Genomic DNA, 22,540 nt, shown 5'->3' on the forward strand with positions numbered 1-22,540 from the left:
CCAAGCCAAAAGAGCAAGCAGGTGAATAATTTTATGTGTGATTCATAGAGCAATTCACTGAAACAGGGAAGGAAAAAAGGTTGGAGACTAAACTAACCTCAAAAATTAATCTAATTTCCATATAATGATCTTGATAGGTTGTTCTTGAGACCTCTTTCTCTTTCCATGGCTAACAGTTATCTTTGGGGAAGATTTCTAGAATAATTTAAATAGTGGTCACCAGATAGCTTCATTAGCCAGACAGGAAGGCAGTTCATCCAGGTAGAAAGGGCTAGTTAGGAAAAATAAACTCCATAGAACCATGCCTCCTAAAGCAGTTTTGGTCATATAGGATATGTAAGTGGTTACTCGTGGTCCAATGTGGTGATTCTGTTATGAGTGGCCAGCTCATTTACAGCAGATAAAATCAATGTCCATGCCCCCACATTCAAAGTACTTCAGTGCACCCGTGGCGGATTCATGTTGATGTATGGCAAAACCAATACAATATTGTAAAGTCATTAGCCTCCAATTAAAATTAATTAATTAATTTTTTTTAAAGTACTTCAAACATGCCAGCCTGTTGCCCAATTCCCAACACCTGAATTTCTTTTCCTGAGGATTTCTCTGACCTCTAGAATCTGCTGTGTCCACCTTTACAGAAGGCCAGAAATGCCAGGTAACTAACATCTCCTGGGGGAAAAGTACTCAAAAAATGACTAACAGAAATTAGAGATAAATGCACAGGGATGATCCAGAGAGATGATATGGGGTGGGAGGTGGGAGGGGGGGGGTTCAGGATTGGGAACTCATGTACACCTGTGGCTGATTCATGTCAATGTATGGCAAAACCAATACAGTATTGTAAAGCAAAATAAAGTAAAAATACAAATTTTAAAAAAATACCAGCCCAGGTTCCTCAGTCTACGAGTCGGAGAACTGAAGCACATGCTCTCCACTGGCTCTCAGATTTCCACAGTGTGATCAAGCTCCACGTACCACAATGGTAACTTGCTTGAAAATGAAGGCTTTATTGAATTATTTCCTCAATCCCCTACAGAGTTTCTTGGGATTCCCTCTCAAATAAACTAATTGTACGTAAATCTTTTTGCCCCAAACTGTGCCCAACAGTACAATTGCAGAAATCCAGAGTTGAATGAAGTTGATAGAGTATATTTTTAGAGCACCAATGATGATTATTTTAGAAGATAACACACAGCCCCAGTAAATTGAAGTTTCTTATTTAGGGTAAGCAAAAGGGAACACATAACAACAAATCCTTCTCCCACAAACATATCTTAAATTCACCAGAAGTGATCCTTTGTTTACGTGGATTTTCCCCCTTGCATTCTATACAAATAATGGGTAGGTTTCAGTTATGGATATTTGAGTTTACAGCTCTTCCAATATGGGACAAATGTTTAATTTTTTAAAAATGTAGAAATACTTTTCCATTTCATTATGTTCATTTTTTTATGGGAGTAAATTACTACTAAGCTATCACTCTTTTCCAACTAAGAATACAGCAGCTGCACCCATACAAAAGATGGGGAACATACATTCTACCCACGGTTGTATCATTCTGAGCCAAGCTATTTTACAAAAAACCAATACAATACCATAAAGTAATTAACCTCTAATTAAAATAAATAAATTTATATTTTTTAAATGTTTAAAATAAAAGGTGGGAGGGACCTCTGGAATCAAGGATAGAGAAATTAAATCCAATGTTCTATATTGAACTTTCACATTTCTAGATCTCACCTGTTAGAAGTAAAATTGTAATAGCCACTTTCCTCTAGGACTTCTTCAATCACAGTCTAAAGTTGAGAAAAAAAGTCAGATTAATATTGAATTAAAAACAACAAAATAAAATCATTCAAAGGCAGTTCAAAAACCTCACCTGCATCAGTTCATATGTTATCCCCTCCTCCAAATCAAAGCTAGAGGGTAGACCTGGAAACAGATAAATTACGAAAAGTCTGACATTTGGTTCATGTTTTTGTCAGTTGTACTGACAATTAGAACTCATGTGCAATGAAAACAGGTCAGTGTCTTAGTGATGAAAATGAGTACTTACAAACACATTCCAAATTATCTTGGCTTTTAGAGTGGTGATCACAATATAATACACAAGATTTACAGGAATTGCTCATGGTGTAAATCGGCCAATTAAGTTAGGGGTGTGTGTGTGTGGTGTTAAGGATAGGTGAAGAGTGATTCTAAGCATAAATTTCCTGATAAGTCAAAAAAAGAATTTAAGAAACTCTCCCCCAATCCATCAACAAAAAGAGTATATATGTTCTAGAAAGAGAGTAAATTCTCAGAGGAAGGCAGAAATAGCCAGTGGACTGTATCAAAGATCTGACCATTTCCTATGGTTGCCAGGAGGAAAATACATTTGAAATTGGAGGACAGTAATTCTTTTGAGGTTTGTCATGAGTATGACACACCAGCACGTTGACCTACCCGGACACCACCCAAAGTAACGTTGACAAGTTTCCACTCCAGTCAATCCACACTTACTCATGTGGAGGCCTGGGAGTTCCCCTGCCACTTAGGAAAGAGAAAAGTGATTGAAGATTAAGAGGATTCATGAAGATATGAGTCCTAGCAGCTTGCTTTTCAAGTCCAGCTTAAAGGCATTGCCCAAAGTGCTCCTTGGTTCTGCTCTCTTTGCTTTTGCCCCTTCTGCCATGACAAGGGACACAGTTGGTCTGCTCTGGGGTGAGGCGTCCAGCTTCTGGAAGAGCCTGTCAACTCCCTCTCAGGCCACTGAGAGATTTTCAGCAGAGCTCCTCACTCAGCAAGTCTGCTGTGGTAAGAAGTCTGGCCTGTGACTGACCAACCTGCCCTGGAGGATGCTTGTAAAAGTAGGTGACTTCACTTAGTATGATCATCTCTAGGTCCATCCATGTTGCTGTAAATGGCAATATTTTATTCCTCTTTATAAGTAATGTTCCATTGTATGTATGTATGTATGTATATGTGTATATATATATATATGTATATATATATACACCATATCATACTAAATAAAGTAAGTCAGAAACACAAATTTTATATATCACTTATATGTGGAATCTAAAAAAAAATACAAATAACTTATTTACAAAATAGAAATAGACTCATAGACATAGAAAACAAGCCTCTGATTACCAAAGGGGAAAGAAAGGGGGATATATTAGGGATATGGGATTAAAAGATACATAGTGACCCAGTGTTAGTCACTAGTCATGCCTGAATCTGTATAATATATATACACTTAATATATATAATATAATATAATATAATATATATACTTCATGGGAAATAGATAAGGAAACAGTGAAAACAGTGTCAGACTTTATTTTTGGGGGGCTCCAAAATCACTGCATATGGTGACTGCAGCCATGAAATTAAAAGATGCTTATTCCTTGGAAGAAAAGTTATGACCAACCTAGATAGCATATTCAAAAGCAGAGATATCACTTTGCCGACTAAGGTCCATCTAGTCAAGGCTATGGTTTTTCCAGTAGCCATGTATGGATGTGAGAGTTGGACTGTGAAGAAGGCTGAGCGCCGAAGAATTTATGCCTTTGAACTGTGGTGTTGGAGAAGACTCTTGAGTTTCCCTTGGACTGCAAGGAGATCCAACCAGTCCATTCTGAAGGAGATCAGCCCTGGGATTTCTTTGGAAGGAATGATGCTAAAGCTGAAACTCCAGTACTTTGGTCACCTCATGCAAAGAGTTGACTCATTGGAAAAGACTCTGATGCTGGGAGGGATTGGGGGCAGGAGGAGAAGGGGACAACATAGGATGAGATGGCTGGATGGCATCACTGACTTGATGGACGTGAGTCTGAGTGAACTCCGGGAGATGGTGATGGACAGGGAGGCCTGGTGTGCTGCGATTCATGGGGTCTCAAAGAGTCAGACACAACTGAGCAACTGAACTGAACTGATATATATATATATATATATATCTGAACCACTTTGCTGTATACCTGAAAATAATGCAATATTAAAATTAACTGTAGTTTGATTAAAAATAAGTAAAAGCAAATAACTTTAGATAAACAGTTTATTTTAAATGAAATTCTACCAACCCAGGTTAGCTTTATCCCAGGAGTCCAAGACTTAGGGAAAGTTTGATAATTAATACATGACATGATTTGCCTAAATTAGGCAACAACAAAAGCACAGCAGACTTGAAGATTCTTTTTGGCTGAGGAGATGGAAAGTTTTCATTTAACCATATAAGCTTCACATCTCTCTGCCCTACTGAGAGATATAACTGTAGTTTACAGGGATTCAAAAATTACTTAGGAATTCTGTAACCTCAGAGTAGCTTGAAGATCTCTTCTGGGGGTCAAATATCACAAGAAGGTCCTTATGCTGAGTCCCTACATACTGGCTAAGCATAATTTTATATAGTTACACTGATCCTTGCTATAATCCTAAAATGTAGGTACCATTTTTATTCCTACTTTATAGGCAAAAACCCTGGGATTCAATGAGGTCAAATAATTTTCTCAATATCAGTTACTAAGTGGTTTAGCTGAGATTTGAATGTAGGCATCCAGGTTTACAGAATATGTGCTTTTAATCCTTATGTTATATTGCCTCCTTATATGAAGTTTTTACACACACACACACACACACAAAAATCAAATACATATGATTTGGATTCTTCAGGTGAGTTTCAAATTTTCCATTTTATTCAAATTCTGCATATCTGCTTTTTATGTCCATGGATGCTTTGGGCATTTCATTTCCCATCATCAGATATGAAGAAATAAAAAGAAATTCAATTTACCCACACATATTCTGTTTGCTTATGGTATTAATAACCAATTGAGGAAGATGTCACAAGTGGGTAAATTAACTCTGAGGGAATTTCTAGATTCCTACTGTATGTCCCTTCCAACTATCACTACAGTTAATCAAAATAAGCTCTCTTTTCATTTTAAGTTGAAGATAACCTTTTAAGGTTAGCTGTTGATCCAAATAACCTATTTCTTCCTGAAAACCAGATTTCCTGTGTTGAAGATTGTTACCTGTTGGGTCATTTGAGGACATGCTGTTTCCACCCAATGAATGATGCAATAAGTGGTAATCTGCTGTGAAAAAGTTGGGTTCAATTGGTTCTGGAGATCCTTGAGATAACTGGAACAGAAAAAGCAAAATTACCTGTTATTTCACATTCAGAGTCACATGACATGAAACCTCTGTGTGTGTCTCTACTCAGAAAAGTTAGTGCTCTTCAGTTGTCAATCCCTGTCTACAGATAAAGACCCACCTTCTTCCTTTCAAAAGAACTTATAAGTTAGGGGCAGGCAAATTACAGTGAAAGCAAGCAGACAATTCCTGGTTACATGAAAAAAAAATGCTCTATAGCTTTATGAGAACAAAATAAAAATATAGAAAAACAATGGTATGGGCCTGGGATATCAGAATGTTATTTTTATCAGGCATAGGAGGAAAAAGCTACAATCATATGACAAATTATTTTTAGCTCAAATCATCCCTTTTCATGTATATGCTTTGAACAATGCCTTCGTGTTTGATCAAAACAAACATGTTTCTTAACACATTTTCCTAAATTACCATTAATTTTCATCTCCAAACATTAATTCTCAATACTTTAAAGGGAAGAGTAGCTCACTAAATGTCAGAACTTACTGCTCCAATTATTTAATGCCCTTTTGTAAAGCTGAACTTTTTAAATGGAACTTTCAAAATCATTTCATGTTCAATTCCAACCAGCACTTGAGCTAGCCAACTTTTTGTGCCTATGTAAAACAATATATTTTCAACATGTTGATTCATATGAATAAACCAGAAACAAAAGGCACAATTTAGACTATGCAATAGTATTTACCTTGTATTCACAAACTCTCTTCATGAATTAAAATATATCACTGTTCAATCACTTGAGAAAATCTTTTGGCAGTTCACAAATAGGTTCACTCTTGAGCCAACAATCCCAGTCTTGGCTATACTCACACGAGAGAAATGAGTACTTCTGTTCACCAAAAGACATGTACAAGAATGTACATAGCATATTTATTCATAATAATAAAAAACTGAAAAAACCTCAATGTCCATAGACAGAGGACAGATAAATATGTTGTGGTGTGCTTATCCAATGGAATTTTGTCAAACATGAAAAAGAACATGCTATGAATATGCACAGCAAGATGGATAAGTGTTGAGAAAAGAAGCCAGACACAAAAGTATATACAGTGTATATCTTCACTTACACATATTTTCACAGCCGAAACATCTAACCAGTGGTGACAGAGATCAGGACAATAAGTACCTGTAGCAGGTGGTAGGGTTTGACTGGGAAAGGTGGGCAGGAGCCTTCTTCTCGACTGGAAATGTGCTATGTATTAATGCAGTTGGTTGTCACATGGGTGAGTGTATATGTGTAAGTTCATGGAGCTGTATATGTACTTCAGTGTATACATTTTGCATTTTATTGTGGTGGTGGTGCTGTCGTTCAGTCGTTGAGTCATGTCTGACTCTTTGTGACTCCATGGACTTTAGCAAGCCAGGCTCCTCTGTCCTCCACTATATCTGAGTTTGCTCAGATTCATGTCCATTGAGCCAATGATGTTATATTACCATCTCACCCTCTGCCAAACCCTTCTCCTTTTGTCTTCAATGTTTCCCAGCATCAGGGTCTTTTCAAATGAGTTGGCTCTTCGCATCAGGTGACCAAAGTATTGGAGCTTCAGCTTCAGCAACAGCCCTTCCAATGCATATTCAAGATTGGATTTCCTTTAGGATTGACTGGTTTGATCTCCCTGCAGTCCAAGAGACTCTCAAGAGTCCTTGGCATTTTATATCTTAATATAAACATTTTGTATTAACAACTGATAATTATTTCATTAATGTGCATTGGATATTTATAAATATAAATCACTTTGAGTTTTCCAGATTCTATATTGCCAATAAATGCTACAATTTAGAAAAACATGTGAATCATCCTTTTTCAATCTTAGAAATTTATTTTCCCTACTTTAGTGACAACTGATAAAATTAATAACCTATCGGTTATAACAGTGTAATGTAGGAAGATTTGATGCTTACTCACTTAATAAATGTCTCATCAGTGCTGTTAGGAGGCAATGCAGATAAGTCTTAAGCATTCTGTAATTCTTTTATTCAAGCTAGTAGATTACTTCAACTGAACTTCTTAATATGCCTTGTAATGCTGAAAATTATTTCCTGGTATTACCTTCCAAGTGACTTCAGATGGGATTATTTTTCATATGGCTGAGCATAGAAGTAATCTGGCTGCCTGAAATTTTCAACCCAAATATTTCTTAGAAAGCTTATTTACAGTCTACGTAATTATTAAGTAAATCCTAAAGATTTCACAGGAGGAAGATGCTTAAAGCTGCACAGTAGCATATGTGAATTGTGGCCTGTAGGGGTCGAGAGTCATTTTAAGATGACCGGACATGTCTTATCATTGATTTAAACCTTGAAGAAAGCATTTCAGGTTTCCAGTGTCTGTGACACACTGTCTCCTTCAGCCTAAGAACTGTGAATTCTCAAAAGGATGGGCCCATGGAAGAAGCCAAGGACTAAAATTCCTTAGGCTTGTGTTTGAGCCCCAGATACATTTATTTTTATTCTAGAAACTTTCCAGAACTTCTTCTTGCAGTTTAGTATTTTGATGTATAATATTTCAGCAAATCTTTTTGGCCCCTTACTATGTTGTGATGTGAGAAGGTTTTGCAAATCAGAAATGTAAACCTTTCAATTCACATACAATGATGATCTGCCCAGCTTGTTAACACCATGCAAGGAAACATAGAGGACACAGAATTCATCTGGTCCTCAGGAGAACTGCAAGTGAACTGGGAAAATAGGATAATGTACATAAAACAACAGGGCAATGAATTAAATAATGAAGTATGAAATGGGGTGGTGAGACCTAAGTTTACACAAACAAAGATGCCTTGCGAAGACCAATGTGGTTTTCAGAAGCTCTGGAGAAGAAACACTAAAGCTGAACCACAAAGGCTGGATTTGGGTTGGATGCAAGGAAGCTAAGTGATCATTCCAGATGAGAGGAACTTGATGGCAAAGGCTGGGCATATTAATGGCAAGTGATAAAGGGCTATGAATTAGTCCATGTTATGGAAGCACTGCGGATTTAGGGTAAACAGAGGAAAATGAGTGCTATTCATTAATTCAGGGAGTATTCTTTTTTTTTTTTTTTCATTTTTAAAATTAAAAAAAAATGTTTGCTGTGGGTTTGTCATATATAGCTTTTATTATGTTGAGGTATGTTCCTTCTATTCCTGCTTTCTGGAGGGTTTTTATCATAAGTGGATGTTGAAATTTGTCAAAGACTTTCTCTGTATCTATTGAGATAATCATATGGCTTTTATTTTTCCATTTGTTAGTGTAGTGTATTACACTGATTGATTTGCAGATATTGAAGAATTCTTGCATACCTGGGATAAAGCCCACTTGGTCATGATGTATGATCTTTTTAATGTATTGTTGGATTCTGAGTGCTAGAATTTTGTTAAGGATTTTTGCATCTATGTTCATCAGTGATACTGGCCTGTAGTTTTCTTTTTTTTGTGGCATCTTTGTCAGGTTTTGGTATTAGGGTGATGGTTGCCTCATAGAATAAGTTTGGAAGATTACCTTCCTCTGCAATTTTCTGGAAGAATTTGAGTAGCATAGGTGTTAGCTCTTCTCTAAATTTTTGGTAGAATTCAGCTGTGAAGTCGTCTGGACCTGGGCTTTTGTTTGCTGGAAGATTTCTGATTACAGTTTCAATTTTTGTGTTTGTGATGGGTCTGTTAAGATTTTCTATTTCTTCCTGGTTCAGTTTTGGGAAGTTGTACTTTTCTAAGAATTTGTCCATTTCTTCTAAGTTGTCCATTTTATTGGCATATAATTGCTGATAGTAGTCTCTTATGATCCTTTGTATTTCTGTGTTGTCTGTTGTGATCTCTCCACTTTCATTTCTAATTTTATTGATTTGATTTTTCTCCCTTTGTTTCTTGATGAGTCTGGCTAATGGTTTGTCAATTTTATTTATCCTTTCAAAGAACCAGCTTTTGGCTTTGTTGATTTTTGCTATGGTCTCTTTTGTTTCTTTTGCATTTATTTCTGCCCCAATTTTTAAGATTTCTTTCCTTCTACTAACCCTGGGGTTCTTCATTTCTTCCTTTTCTAGTTGCTTTAGGTGTAGAGTTAGGTTATTTATTTGACTTTTTTCTTGTTTCTTGAGGTGTGCCTGTATTGCTATGAACATTTCCCTTAGCACTGCTTTTACAGTATCCCACAGGTTTGGGGTTGTTGTGTTTTCATTTTAATTCATTTCTATGCAAATTTTTATTTCTTTTTTGATTTCTTCTGTGATTTGTTGGTTATTCAGCAGCGTGTTGTTCAGCCTCCATATGTTGGCATTTTTAATAGTTTTTCTCCTGTAACTGAGATCCAATCTTACTGCATTGTGTTCAGAAAAGATGCTTGGAATGATTTCAATGTTTTTTAGTTTACCAAGACTAGATTTATGGCCCAGGATGTGATCTATCCTGGAGAAGGTTCTGTGTGTACTTGAGAAAAAGGTGAAGTTCACCCCATTGTTTTGGGGTGAAATGTCCTATAGATACCAATTAGGTGTAACTGGTCTATTGTATCTTTTAAAGTTTGTGTTTCCTTGTTAATTTTCTGTTTAGTTGATCTATCCATAGGTGTGAGTAGGGTATAAAAGTCTCCCACTATTATTCTGCTATTGTTAATTTCCCCTTTCATACTTGCTAGCATTTGTCTTACATATTGTGGTACTCTTATGCTGCATGCATATATATTTATAATTATTATATATTTTTCTTGGATTGATCCTTTGATCATTATGTAGTGTCCTTCTTTGTCCTTTTTCACAGCCTTTGTTTTAAAGTCTATTTTATCTGATATGAGTAGTGCTACTCCTGCTTTCTTTTGGTCTCTCTTTGTATGGAATATCTTTTTCCAGCCCTTCACTTTCAGTCTGTATGTGTCCCTTGTTTCAAGGTGGGTCTCTTGTAGACAACATATATAGGGGTCTTGTTTCTGTATCCATTCAGACAAACCTAGATAGCATATTGAAAAGCAGAGACATTACTTTGCCAACAAAGGACCGTCTAGTCAAGGCTATGGTTTTTCCAGTAGTCATGTATGGATGCGAGACTTGGACTGTGAAGAAAGCTGAGCACTGAAGAATTGATGTTTTTGAACTGTGGTGTTGGAGAAGACTCTTGAGAGTCCCTTGGACTGCAAGGAGATCCCTTGGGCTGCAACCAGTCCATTCTGGAAGAGATAAGTCTTGGGATTTCTTTGGAAGGAATGATGCTAAAGCTGAAACTCCAGTATTTCGGCCACCTCATGCAAAGAGTTGACTCATTGGAAAAGACTCTGATGCTGGGAGGGATTGGGGCAGGAGGAGAAGGGGACGACAGAGGATGAGATGGCTGGATGGCATCACTGCCTCAACGGACGTGAGTCTGAGTGAACTCTGGGAGTTGGTAATGGACAGGGAGGCCTGCCGTGCTGCGACTCATGGGGTCGCAAAAAGTCAGACACGACTGAGTGACTAAACTGAACTGAACTGAGCCAGACTTTGACTTTTGGTTGGGGCATTCAACCCATTTATGTTTAAGGTAATTATTGATAAGTATGATCCCATTGCCATTTACTTTATTGTTTTGGGTTCGAGTTTATACACTCTTTTTGTGTTTCCAGTCTATAGTATATCCTTTAGCATTTGTTGGAGAGCTGGTTTGGTGGTGCTGAATTCTCTCAGCTATGGCTTGTCTGTAAAGCTTTTGATTTCTCCTTCATATTTGAATGAGATCCTTGCTGGGTACAGTAATCTGGGCTGTAGGTTATTTTCTTTCATCACTTTAAGTATGTCCTGCCATTCCCTCCTGGCCTGAAGAGCTTCTCTTGAAAGATCAGCTGTTACCCTTATGGGAATCCCCTTGTGTGTTATTGTTGTTTTTCCCTTGCTGCTTTTAATATTTGTTCTTTGTGTTTGATCTTTGTTAATTTGATTTAATGTGTCTCGGTGTTTTGCCTTGGGTTTACCCTGTTTGGGACTCTCTGGGTTTCTTGGACTTGATTATTTCCTTCTCCATTTTAGGGAAGTTTCTAACTATTATCTCCTCAAGTATTTTCTCATGGTCTTTCTGTCTTCTTCTCAAACTCATATGATTCGAATGTTGGGGCATTTGACATTGTCCCAGAGGTCTCTGAGACTGTCCTCATTTCTTTTAATTCATTTTTCTTTTTCCCTCTGTTTCATTTATTTCTACCATTCTATCTTCCACCTCACTTATCCTATCTTCTGCCTCCATTATTCTAAGGTTGGTTTCCTCCAGAGTGTTTTTTGATCTCATTTATTGCATTATTCATTATATATTGACTCTTTTTTTATTTCTTCTAGGTCCTTGTTAAATCTTTCTTGCAACTTCTCAATCGTTGTCTCCAGGCTATTTATCTGTTATTCCATTTTGTTTTCAAGATTTTGGATAATTTTCACTATCATTATTTGGAATTCTTATCAGGTAGACTCCCTATCACTTCCTCTTTTGTTTGGTTTGGAGGACATTTATCCTGTTCCTTTACCTGCTGGGTATTTTTCTGCCTCTTTGTCTTGTTTATATTGTTGTATTTGGGGTGGCCTTTCCGTATTCTGGGAGTTTCTGGAGTTCTCTTTATTGTGGAGTTTCCTTGCTGTCCTCAATGGTGAAAAATTGAAAGCATTTCCCCTAAAGTCAGGAACAAGACAAGGATGACCACTCTCATCGCTACTATTCTATATAGTTTTGGAAGTTTTGGCCACAACAATCAGAGCAGAAAAAGAAATAAAAGGAATCCAAATTGGAAAGAAGAAGTAAAACTCTCACCATTTGCAGATGACATGGTTCTCTATATAGAAAACTTTAAAGATTCTTCCAGAAAATTACTAGAGCTAACAAATGAATATAGTAAAGTTGCAGTATATAAAATAAACACACAGAAATCCTTTGCATTCCTATACACGAATAATGAGAAAATAGAAAGAAAAATTAAGGGAAAAATTCCATTCATCATCACGAGGAAAAGATTCAAATTCTAAAGAATCATTCAGTTCAATTCAGTTTGGTCGCTCAGTCATGTCTGACTCTTTGCGACACCATGAATCGCAGCATGCCAGGCCTCCCTGTCCATCACCAACTCTTGCAGTTCACTCAGACTCAAGTCCATCGAGGCAGTGAAGCCATCCAGCCATCTCATCCTCTGTTGTCCCCTTCTCCTCCTGCCCCCAATCCCTCCCAGCATCAGAGTCTTTTCCATTGAGTCAACTCTTTGCATGAGGTGGCCAAAATACTGGAGTTTCAGCTTTAGCATCATTCCTTCCAAAGAAATCCCAGGGCTGATCTCCTTCAGAATGGACTGGTTGGATCTCCTTGCAGTCCAAGGGAAACTCAAGAGTCTTCTCCAACACCACAGCTCAAAAGCGTCAATTCTTCGGCGCTCAGCCTTCTTCACAGTCCAACTCTCACATCCATACATGACCATTGGAAAAACCATAGCCTTAACTAGACGGTCCTTTGTTGGCAAAGTAATATCTCTGCTTTCCAATATACTATCTAGGTTCGTTATAACTTTCCTTCCAAGGCGTAAGTGTCTTTTAATTTCATGGCGGCAGTCACCATCTGCAGTGATTTTGGAGCCCCAAAAAATAAAGTCTGTCACTGTTTCCACTGTTTTCCCATCTATTTCCCATGAAGTGATGGGACCGGATGCCATGATCTTCGTTTTCTGAATGTTGAGCTTTAAGCCAACTTTTTCGCTCTCCTCTTTCACTTTCATCAAGAGGCTTCTTAGTTCCTCTTCACTTTCTGCCATAAGGGTGGTGTCATATGCATGTCTGAGGTTATTGATATTTCTCCCAGCAATCTTGATTCCAGCTTGTGCTTCCTCCAAGTCCAGCATTTCTCATGATGTACCCTGCATAGAAGTTAAATAAGCAGGGTTTGGAACCAGGCTGTTGTTCCATGTCCAGTTCTAACAACTGTTGCTTCCTGACCTGCATATAGGTTTCTCAAAAGGGAGGTCAGGTGGTCTGGTATTTCCATCTCTTTCAGAATTTTCCACAGTTTATTGTGACCCACACAGTCAAAGGCTTTGGCATAGTCAATAAAGGAGAAATAGATGTTTGTCTGGAACTCTCTTGCTTTTTCCTTGATCCAGCAGATGTTGGCAGTTTGGTCTCTTGTTCCTCTGCCTTTTCTAAAACCAGCTTGAACATCAGGGAGTTCATGGTTCACATATTGCTGAAGCCTGGCTTGGAGAATTTTGAGCATTATTTTACTAGTGTGTGAGATGAGTGCAATTGTGCAGTAGTTTCAGCATTCTTTTGCATTGCCTTTCTTTGGGATTGGAATGAAAACTGACCTTTTCCACTCCTGTGGCCACTGCTGAGTTTTCCAAATTTGCTGGCATATTGAGTGCAGCACTTTCACAGCATCATCTTTCAGGATTTAAATAGCTCTACTGGAATTCCATCACCTCCACTAGCTTTGTTCATAGTGATGCTTTCTAAGGCCCACTTGACTTCACATTCCAGGATGTCTGGCTCTAGATGAGTGGTCACACCTCGTTATTATCTGGGTCATGAGGATCTTTTTTGTACAGTTCTTCTGTGTATTCTTGCCACCTCTTCTTAATATTCTGCTTCTGTTAAGTCCATACCCTTTCTGTCCTTTATCGAGCCAATCTTTGCATGAAATGTTCCCTTGATATCTCTAATTTTCTTAAAGAGATCTCTAGTCTTTCCCATTCTGTTCTTTTCCTCTATTTCCTTGCATTGATCGCTGAAGAAGGCTTTCTTATCTCTTCTTACTATTCTTTGGAACTTTGCATTCAGATGCTTATATCTTTCCTTTACTCCTTTGCTTTTTACTTCTTTTTTTTCACAGCTATTTGTAAGGCCTTCCCAGATAGCCATTTTGCCTTTTTGCATTTCTTTTTTCTTGGGAATGGTCTTGATCCCTTTCTCCTGTACAATGTCACAAACCCCATTTCACAGTTCATCAGGCACTCTATCAGATCTAGTCCCTTAAATCTATTTCTCACTTCCACTGTATAATTGAAAGGGATTTGATTTAGGTTATACCTGAATGGTCTAGTGGTTTTCCCTACTTTCTTCAATTTAAGCCTGAATTTGGTAATAAGGAGTTCATGATCTGAGCCACAGTCAGCTCCTGGTCTTGTTTTTGTTGACTGTATAGAGCTTCTCCATCTTTGGCTGCAAAGAATATAATCAATCTGATTTCGATATTGACCACCTGGTGATGTTCATGTGTAGAGACTTCTCTTGTGTTGCTGGAAGAGGGTGTTTGCTATGACCAGTCTTTGCCCTGCTTCATTCCATATCCCAAGGCCAAATTTGCCTGTTACTCCAGGTGTTTCTTGACATCCTACTTTTGCATTCCAGTCCCCTATAATGAAAAGGACATCTTTTTTGGGTGTTAGTTCTAAAAGGTCTTGTAGTTCTTCATAGAACTGTTCAACTTCAGCTTCTTCAGTGTTACTGGTTGGGGCATAGACTTGGAGTACTGTGATACCGAATGGTTTGCCTTGGAAACGAATAGAGATCATTCTGTCGTTTTTGAGATTGCATCCAAGTACTGCATTTCGGACTCTTTTGTTGACCATGATGGCTACTCCATTTCTTCTGAGGGATTCCTGCCCACAGTAGTAGATATAATGGTCATCTGAGTTAAATTCACCCATTCCAGTCCATTTTAGTTCGCTGATTTCTAGAATGTCAACGTTCACTCTCGCCATCTCCTGTTTGACCACTTCCAATTTGCCTTGAGACGTGGACCTGACATTCCAGGTTCCTACGCAATATTGCTCTTTACAGCATCGGACCTTGCTTCTATCACTAGTCACAGCCACAACTGGGTCTTGTTTTTGTTTTGGCTTCATCCCTTCATTCTTTCTGGTGTTATTTCTCCACTAATCTCCAGTGGCGTGTTGGGCACCTACTGACCTGGGGAGTTCTTCTTTCAGTATCCTATCATTTTGTCTTTTCATACTCTTCATGAGGTTCTCAAGGCTGAAGTGGTTTGCCATTTCCTTCTCCAGTGGACCACATTCTGTCAGACTTCTGGAGAAGGAAATGGCAAAACACTTCAGTATTCTTGCCTTTAGAACCCCATTCTTAGGAATATATCTACCTAAAGAAACTAAAGACTTCTACATAGAAAACTATAAAACACTGTGAAAGAAATCAAAGAGGACACTAACAGAAGGAGAAATATACTGTGCTCATGGATTGGATGAATCAATATAGTGAAAATGAGTATACTACCGAAAGCAATCTATAGATTCAGTGCAATCCCTATCAAGCTACCAATGGTATTTTTCACACAGCTAGAACAAATAATTTCATAATTTGTATGAAAATACAAAAAACCTCGAATAGCCAAAGCAATCTTGAGAAAGAAGAATGGAACCAGAGGAATCAACCTGCCTGACTTTGGGCTCTACTACAAAGCTGCAATCATCAGGACAGTATGGTACTGACACAAAAACAGAAATATAGATCAATGGAACAAAATAGAAAGCCCAGAGATAAATCCATGCACCTATGGACACCTTACCTTTGACAAAGGAGGCAAGAATATACAATGAAGAAAAGACAATCTCTTTAACAAGTGGTGCTGGGAAAACTGGTCAACCACTTGTAAAAGAATGAAACTAGAACACTTTCTAACAGCATACACAAAAATAAACTCAAAATGGATTAAAGATCTAAATGTAAGACCCGAAACTATAAAACTCCTAGAGGAGAACACAGGCAAAACACTCTCCGACATAAATCACAGCACAATCCTCTATGACCCACCTCCCAGAAGATTAGATATAAAAGCAAAAATAAACAAATGGCACCTAATCAAAATTAAAAGCTCCTGCACAACAAAGGAAACTATAAGCAAAGTGAGAAGACAGCCTTCAGAATGGGAGAAAATAACAGCAAATGAAGCAACTGACAAAAAACTAATCTCAAAAGTATGCAAGCAACTCCTGCAGCTCAATTCCAGAAAAATAAACGACCCAATCAAAAATGGGCCAAAGAACAAAACAGACATTTCTCCAAAGAAGACATACAGATGGCCAACAAACACATGAAAAGATGCTCAACATCACTCATTATCAGAGAAATGCAAATCAAAACCACAATAGGGAACCATTTCACGCCAGTCAGAATGGCTGCGATCCAAAAGTCTACAAGCAATAAATGTTGGAGAGGGTGTGGAGAAAGGGGAACTCTCTTACACTGTTGGTGGGAATGCAAACTAGTATAGCCACTATGGAGAACAGTGTGGAGATTTCTTTAAAAAACTGGAAATAGAACTGCATTATGACCCAGCAATCCTACTGCTGGGCATACACACTCAGGAAATCAGAATTGAAAGAGACACGTGTACCCCAATGTTCATCGCAGCACTGTTTATAATAGCCAGGACATGGAAGCAACCTAGATGTCCATCAGCAGACAAATGGATAAGAAAGCTGTGGTACATATACACAATGGAGCATTACTCTGCCATTAAAAAGAATACATTTGAATCTGTTCTAATGAGGTGGATGAAACTGGAGCCTTTTATACAGGGTGAAGTAAGCCAGAAAGAAAAACACCAATACAGTATACTAATGCATATATATGGAATTTAGAAAGATGGTAATGATAACCCTGTATGTGAGACAGCAAAAGAGACACAGATGTATAGAACAGACTTTTGGTCTCTGTGAGAGAGGGAGAGGGTGGGGTGATTTGGGAGAATGGCTTTGAAACATGTATATTATCATATGTGAAATGAATCACCAGTCCAGGTTTGATGCATGATACAGAATGCTCCAGCTGGTGCACTGGATGACCCAGAGGGATGGTATAGGGAGAGAGGTGGGGTTTGGGGAGGGGTTCAGAATTGGGAACACGTGTGCACCCATGGCAGATTCAAGTTGATGTATGGCAAAACCAATACAATATTGTAAAGTAATTAGCCTCCAATTAAAATAAATTAATTTATAATAAAAAAGAATTAGATGTCACATGCAAAAAATAAATAAATAAAAATAAATAAATTTTTTAAAAAAACAACTTTTTTTGTCTGTGCAGCACAGCATGCAAAATTTTAGTTTCCCAACCAGGAATCAAACCCATGCCTCTTTCATTGAAAGCACTGAGCCTTAACCACTGGACAGCCAGGGAAGTCCTCAGGGAGTAATGGTTTTTTAAGTCAACTATTATGTGCCACACACAGATCCAAACCTTGAAAACAAGCAATATTGCCTAAATATTGTATTCTTGGAGCTTACTGACTCATTAGGGAGAATTATGACTATGAAATATATATTTACAAATGTGCATTTGTAAAATTGCAAATGTGCATTGAAGGCCAGGCCTCTGGTTCTAAGAGGTAACAGATTTAATTTAGGGAAGGCTTACCTGAAAAAATGGCACTTGTCCTGAGAGCTGAAATAAAGAGTACTAGTGAATCAAAGATGGAATAGGAAGAACATTACAGGCAGAAGAAAGAGTTTGTACAGACTTGGGAGGAAGCAGCATGGTAGCTTGGCACTGTGGCCAGTGTACAGACATCAAAGGACAAGAGTGGTGTGAGATGAGGGTGGAGGGAGAGGCAAGGCTTGGACCAGACATGACTATGAACACCATTCGTAAGGATTTTGGCATTTTATACTAAAAGCCCCTTGGACATTTTCTGGTCAGATTTCTATTTTGAAAAGATCACCCTGGATGCAATACATATAATAGGTTGAGTAGAGCTGGTAACTCAGGGTGAACATAGGCAGGTCAGGGGGAGGCTCCTGCAAAAAATGGAGTCCTGGGTTGGACCCAGAGTTAGACAGTGAAGCAGGAAACTGGAAACAGGTGTTTAGAAACATTGGCAAGTCTGGCAAAATGGACTGGAGAACAAGTTGATCAGCAAGGAAGTGTGACTCTAGTGCAAGAGATATAAAGCTTGGATAAAGTGGAAATCAAGAGGAGGAGGAAGACCAAATATTCCTACTTAATCACAACACCACCACCACCTGTGGCCACTGGTACTTACTACATTCTAGACATAGTCAATATTCTATCTGGTTCCTACAACTACCCTGTAACTTATGCATTATCCTCATTTCACAGATGAGGAATTTGAGAAGTAATTTGCTCAAAGAGCATAGGTAATAACTGGCAGAACCAGGGCTAGAACCGAGGTGGTATCACCAAAGGCCAAGCAAAACCACCTACACTATGAAGATTCCCCAGGAGTTAATGGCTTAGGAGATGCAAGAGATAAGGTGGAACAGCTGAGAGTGACCCAAGGTTTAGAGATGGAGCAGAAGGAAAACAGATGCTTCCAGTAATATTTGATGCGGACAAAAGAAAGAAGAAGATGGTGAGATCAATTCTGGACACACTAAATGGCAAAGTGAATGCTCACCCAGTAGGTAGAAATATGGGTGATACAACAAAACCTTCAAACTAATGGCCTCTTGGGCTGGCCGAGGCTGTGAAGTGGCTCAGACCAGCACTGGATGGGGGAGCCTCTCTAAACTTATGAACATTTAGCTGACAGGTGTATCTCCCAGCTTTGGTATGCTTCTATTTGGAAGAATGCATGAGAAACCTCCTTCTGAACTGACAAAACTGGATGTCCATCTGACATCCAATAAAGGTGGCAGAACAGGAAGTGGATCTCATTTCCTCCTACAAATACATCAAAAATATATCTACGTGTGGCAGAACAGGAAGTGGATCTCATTTCCCCTTACAAATACATCAAAAATATATCTACGTGTGGCACAACTCTCAAAAAATACCTATTTAACATTGACAGAAGGTCTCAGAGAGCCAAAATTGCAAGAAAGATCACCACATGACCAACTAAGATGAATGAAAATAATTAAGGAAGTGGCACAAAATCTGCACATCTGGGACACAGCTGTGAAAGAGGAAAGGTTCCCTCACCCTGGAAAACCCCTTTACCAGTAGGTAAAGGTTCCCTCACCAGGCGAAACCCCTTTACCTGGTGCCTGACTTCAATAGATTAGTACCTATGGATCTGCACTGGTGGCGTTGTGAATTCAGTGTCTGAGAGACACCAGGGCTAAATGTCTGCATTCCCACAGTTGAGGTGGGGATGAGGGCAGTGCCAACAATATTGTTCTTTATGAGCCCACACAACAGGTGACAGTTGACACCACCAACCACACACCTGGATAGACAGCTCCTGCTGAAGAATACTCAGTGATTCCTCTCCAAGAATGAGGGCTCCAATCTCATCTACCTCATACTGCAGCTTAGATAGGAATCTGGGGCTTTTGCTCCAAAAACAAAGGGGTAGACCCTGTCCCTGACAGGGCAGTGACAATGAGAGAGCAAAGAAGAGGCCCTGCTTACTATCCAGTGCAGGCTATAGTCATCGCAACGCCAGTCTCACTGCCTACCAAAAGGGTAATGGCCAGCACATACTGAGGAAAGAGGTGGCAGGCACCCATACTAAAGACAGCCTTTGCACCAAAAATATTAAACCCATGCAGGCTACACAGGAACTCTCCCACATAAAAATTTCCCTCTAAGAACACCTCTTCGACACTGTTTCTCATAAAATAGAGTCAGAGGAATACAAGTTAAAGAAGAAGCATAGGAACCACTTCCAAGTAAATGACCAAGAGAATTCACCTGGAAGAACAAACAATGAAACAGACATCTTCATTCTAATAGACTGTGTTCAAAAAGGAGGTAATAAAAATACTGAAGGTATGAATAAAACCTATCAGTAGAAATGCAGGTTACTATAAAAAGAAACTATAAACTATGAACAGAAACCAAGAAAAAATAGGGAACAGTTTGCTGAGAAAGCTGAACTAAAAGTAATAAATGGAAAATTGAATAATACAAAACAAGTATGTGATCTGGAAGGTAGAATAATGGAAATCACCCAATCAGAATATCAGAAAGAAAGATGAAAAAAATGAAAGCAACATACAAGACCTTTGGAATAATATAAAGTGTGTCAATCTATGCAGAATAGGTATTTCAGAAGAAGAAGAAAGAAAAACAGTGAGAGACAATATATTTGAAGGATTATGGCTGAAAACTTACCAACCTAAAGAAGGAATCAGATATCTAGGTACAGGAAGCATAGAGAGTCCCATACAGTTGAACCCAAACAGATCTATAATTAAAATAGCAAAAGTTAAGGAGAGGATTTTAAAGGCACCAAGAAAAAAACAGAGTTAGCTACAAGTAAACCCCCATAAGACTCTCAGCTGATTTCTCCACGGAGATGTTACAGGCTAGGAGTGGCAAGATATATTCAAAGTCCTGAAAGGGAAAAATCTGCAACCTAGGATATTCTACCTAGCAAGATTATAATTTAGAATAGATGTAGGGATAAAGAATTTCTCAGACAAGAAAAAGCTAAAAGAATACAGCAATACTAAACTTAATCTAAAAGAAATTTTTAAAAGTCAAAAGAAGCAATAATCTATAGGAAATAGAAAAATCACAATCAGACATTTAAATAAGTCAGTATACAGACTTTAAAAAATAGAAAATAATTTGTGAAAGTGATAATATCTACAATGAACAGCAAAAGGATATACGTGATGATGTAAAAGAGGACATCAAAATCATAAAATGTGGAGGAGAGTAAGAAAAATGTGCATTTTTTTAAAAAGAATGTATATATTTTTTTAAATGTATATTTTTTAGAGGGAAGTCCATAGCCATACAAGCCTTCCTCAAAGAACAAGAAAAATCTTAAATAAACAACCTAAACCACCACCTAAAAGAATTAGAAAAAGAAGACAAAATAAAACCTAAAGTAGCAGATGGAAGGAAATAATAATGATCAGAGAGGGAATAAATCAAATAGAAACTTGAGTAGGAAAAAAATCAGTACGACAGAGAGCTAGTTATTTGAAAGGGTAAACAAAACTACCAAACGTCAGACCAGGCTCACTAAGAAGAAAAGAAAGAGGATCCAAGTAAACAAGGTAAGAAATGAAAGTGGAGAAATAATAATTGATACCACAGAAATACAAAAAAGCATTAAGAGAATACTATTGCAAGGGTAACAGGCAGGAAGGTCAGGGGTCTCCAAACAGAGGAAATAGCCTGCAAGTGTCAAGACATTTTTTATCTCTCTCTTAAGTGGCAGGAGGAAGCAAACTACAAGTATTAGATTTTTCCCCCTTCTCTATACAAACTTTAAAAGAGGTTTCTTTTAAACTTCTGTATTGCCATAATGACACCTGGTTTCAACTGAACTTTTCTCAAACCTTGAGCTAACCAATACATTTTTCTTATGGAAATGTTTTTCTTAAGTTATGTTAATGAACTATGCATATACCCTAGACTCTGTCTTCAAGTTGGTTCTGCCTAAGACTCAGAACTGACTTGACAAACCAGGATATTTTACTCATGCAAATGTTCTCTTAAACTATGTTAATGAAACTATGTATTTGCTTGGAAACCTGCTCTTCTTCAAGATTCATGTCAATTGTTTTATGGCCCAGGACACCTCACCTTGTGCCAATGTTATCCCAAAATGCATGCTGTGGGTGAAAGGCCTGGTGCCAGTCTCTGAGTTTTGAGACATTTCCTTTCTCCAACTAGCAGCCTGCTAGTAGCTATATAACATCCAGCTAAAGATTAATAAAGGGGGCACTCTTTCTGCCCCCTTCTGATGTCTATGTCAGAAGCTTTGTTTATACACTTTATTTTTTTTTTTTTTTTTGTCTATACACTTTAATAAAACTGTATCACACAAAAGCTCTGAGTGATCAAGCCTCATCACTGGCCCCAGATTGAATTCTTCTCCTCCACAGGCCAAGAATCCTGGCATCTTTCATGCCTCAGCAATAACCTTTTACTATGAACAACTATATGCCAACAAACTGGACAACCAAGAAGAAATGGACAAGTTTCTAGGAACATACAGTCCACCAAAGCTGAATACAGAAGGAATAGATAATTTGAACAGAACAATCACTAGAAGTGAAATAGAATCTGTAGAACAAACAAACAACTTGCTGCAAACAAAAGTTCAGGCTTCACTGAGGAATTCTAACAAACATACAAAGAAGAAATTACATTGAAACTTTTCAAACTTTACCAAAAGACTGAAGAGGCAGGAACACTCCAAAGTCATTCTTTGAAGCCACCATCACCCTGATACCAAGACCAAAGATACTATGGACAAAGAAAATTATAGGCCAATAATTTTGATGAACACAAATACAAAAATTATCAACAAAATATTATCCAACTGAATACAATAACACACATAGAGAAGATCATACACCACAACCAAGTGGGATTCATCCCAGGGTCACAAGGATGTTTCAATACATGCAGATTAATCAATATGATACACTACACCAACAAAAGAAAAAACAAAGATGCAAAGAAAGTATTTTATAAAATTCAACACATATTCATGATATAAACTCTCACCAAAGTGGGTATAGAGAGAACAGATCTCAA

General features: G+C 38.0%; 1 protein-coding gene across 5 annotated transcripts in view; it reads right to left on the reverse strand.

Moving 5' to 3' along the window:
- NEK10 (NIMA related kinase 10) overlaps positions 1-22,540 on the reverse strand; it is a 252,892-nt gene that overhangs the window by 5,453 nt on the left and 224,899 nt on the right. For all 5 annotated transcript variants that reach the window (XM_068981984.1, XM_068981980.1, XM_068981981.1 and 2 more), the window contains 3 exons: positions 5,019-5,127; positions 1,883-1,935; positions 1,744-1,799 (listed from right to left, as the gene is read on the reverse strand). In XM_068981984.1, coding sequence (XP_068838085.1) covers positions 1,744-1,799; positions 1,883-1,935; positions 5,019-5,127 — 218 coding nt within the window. The remainder of the gene's footprint in view (positions 1-1,743; positions 1,800-1,882; positions 1,936-5,018; positions 5,128-22,540) is intronic.

Source organism: Capricornis sumatraensis, chromosome 10 (assembly GCF_032405125.1).
Source record: "Capricornis sumatraensis isolate serow.1 chromosome 10, serow.2, whole genome shotgun sequence".
Lineage (NCBI taxonomy): Eukaryota > Metazoa > Chordata > Mammalia > Artiodactyla > Bovidae > Capricornis > Capricornis sumatraensis.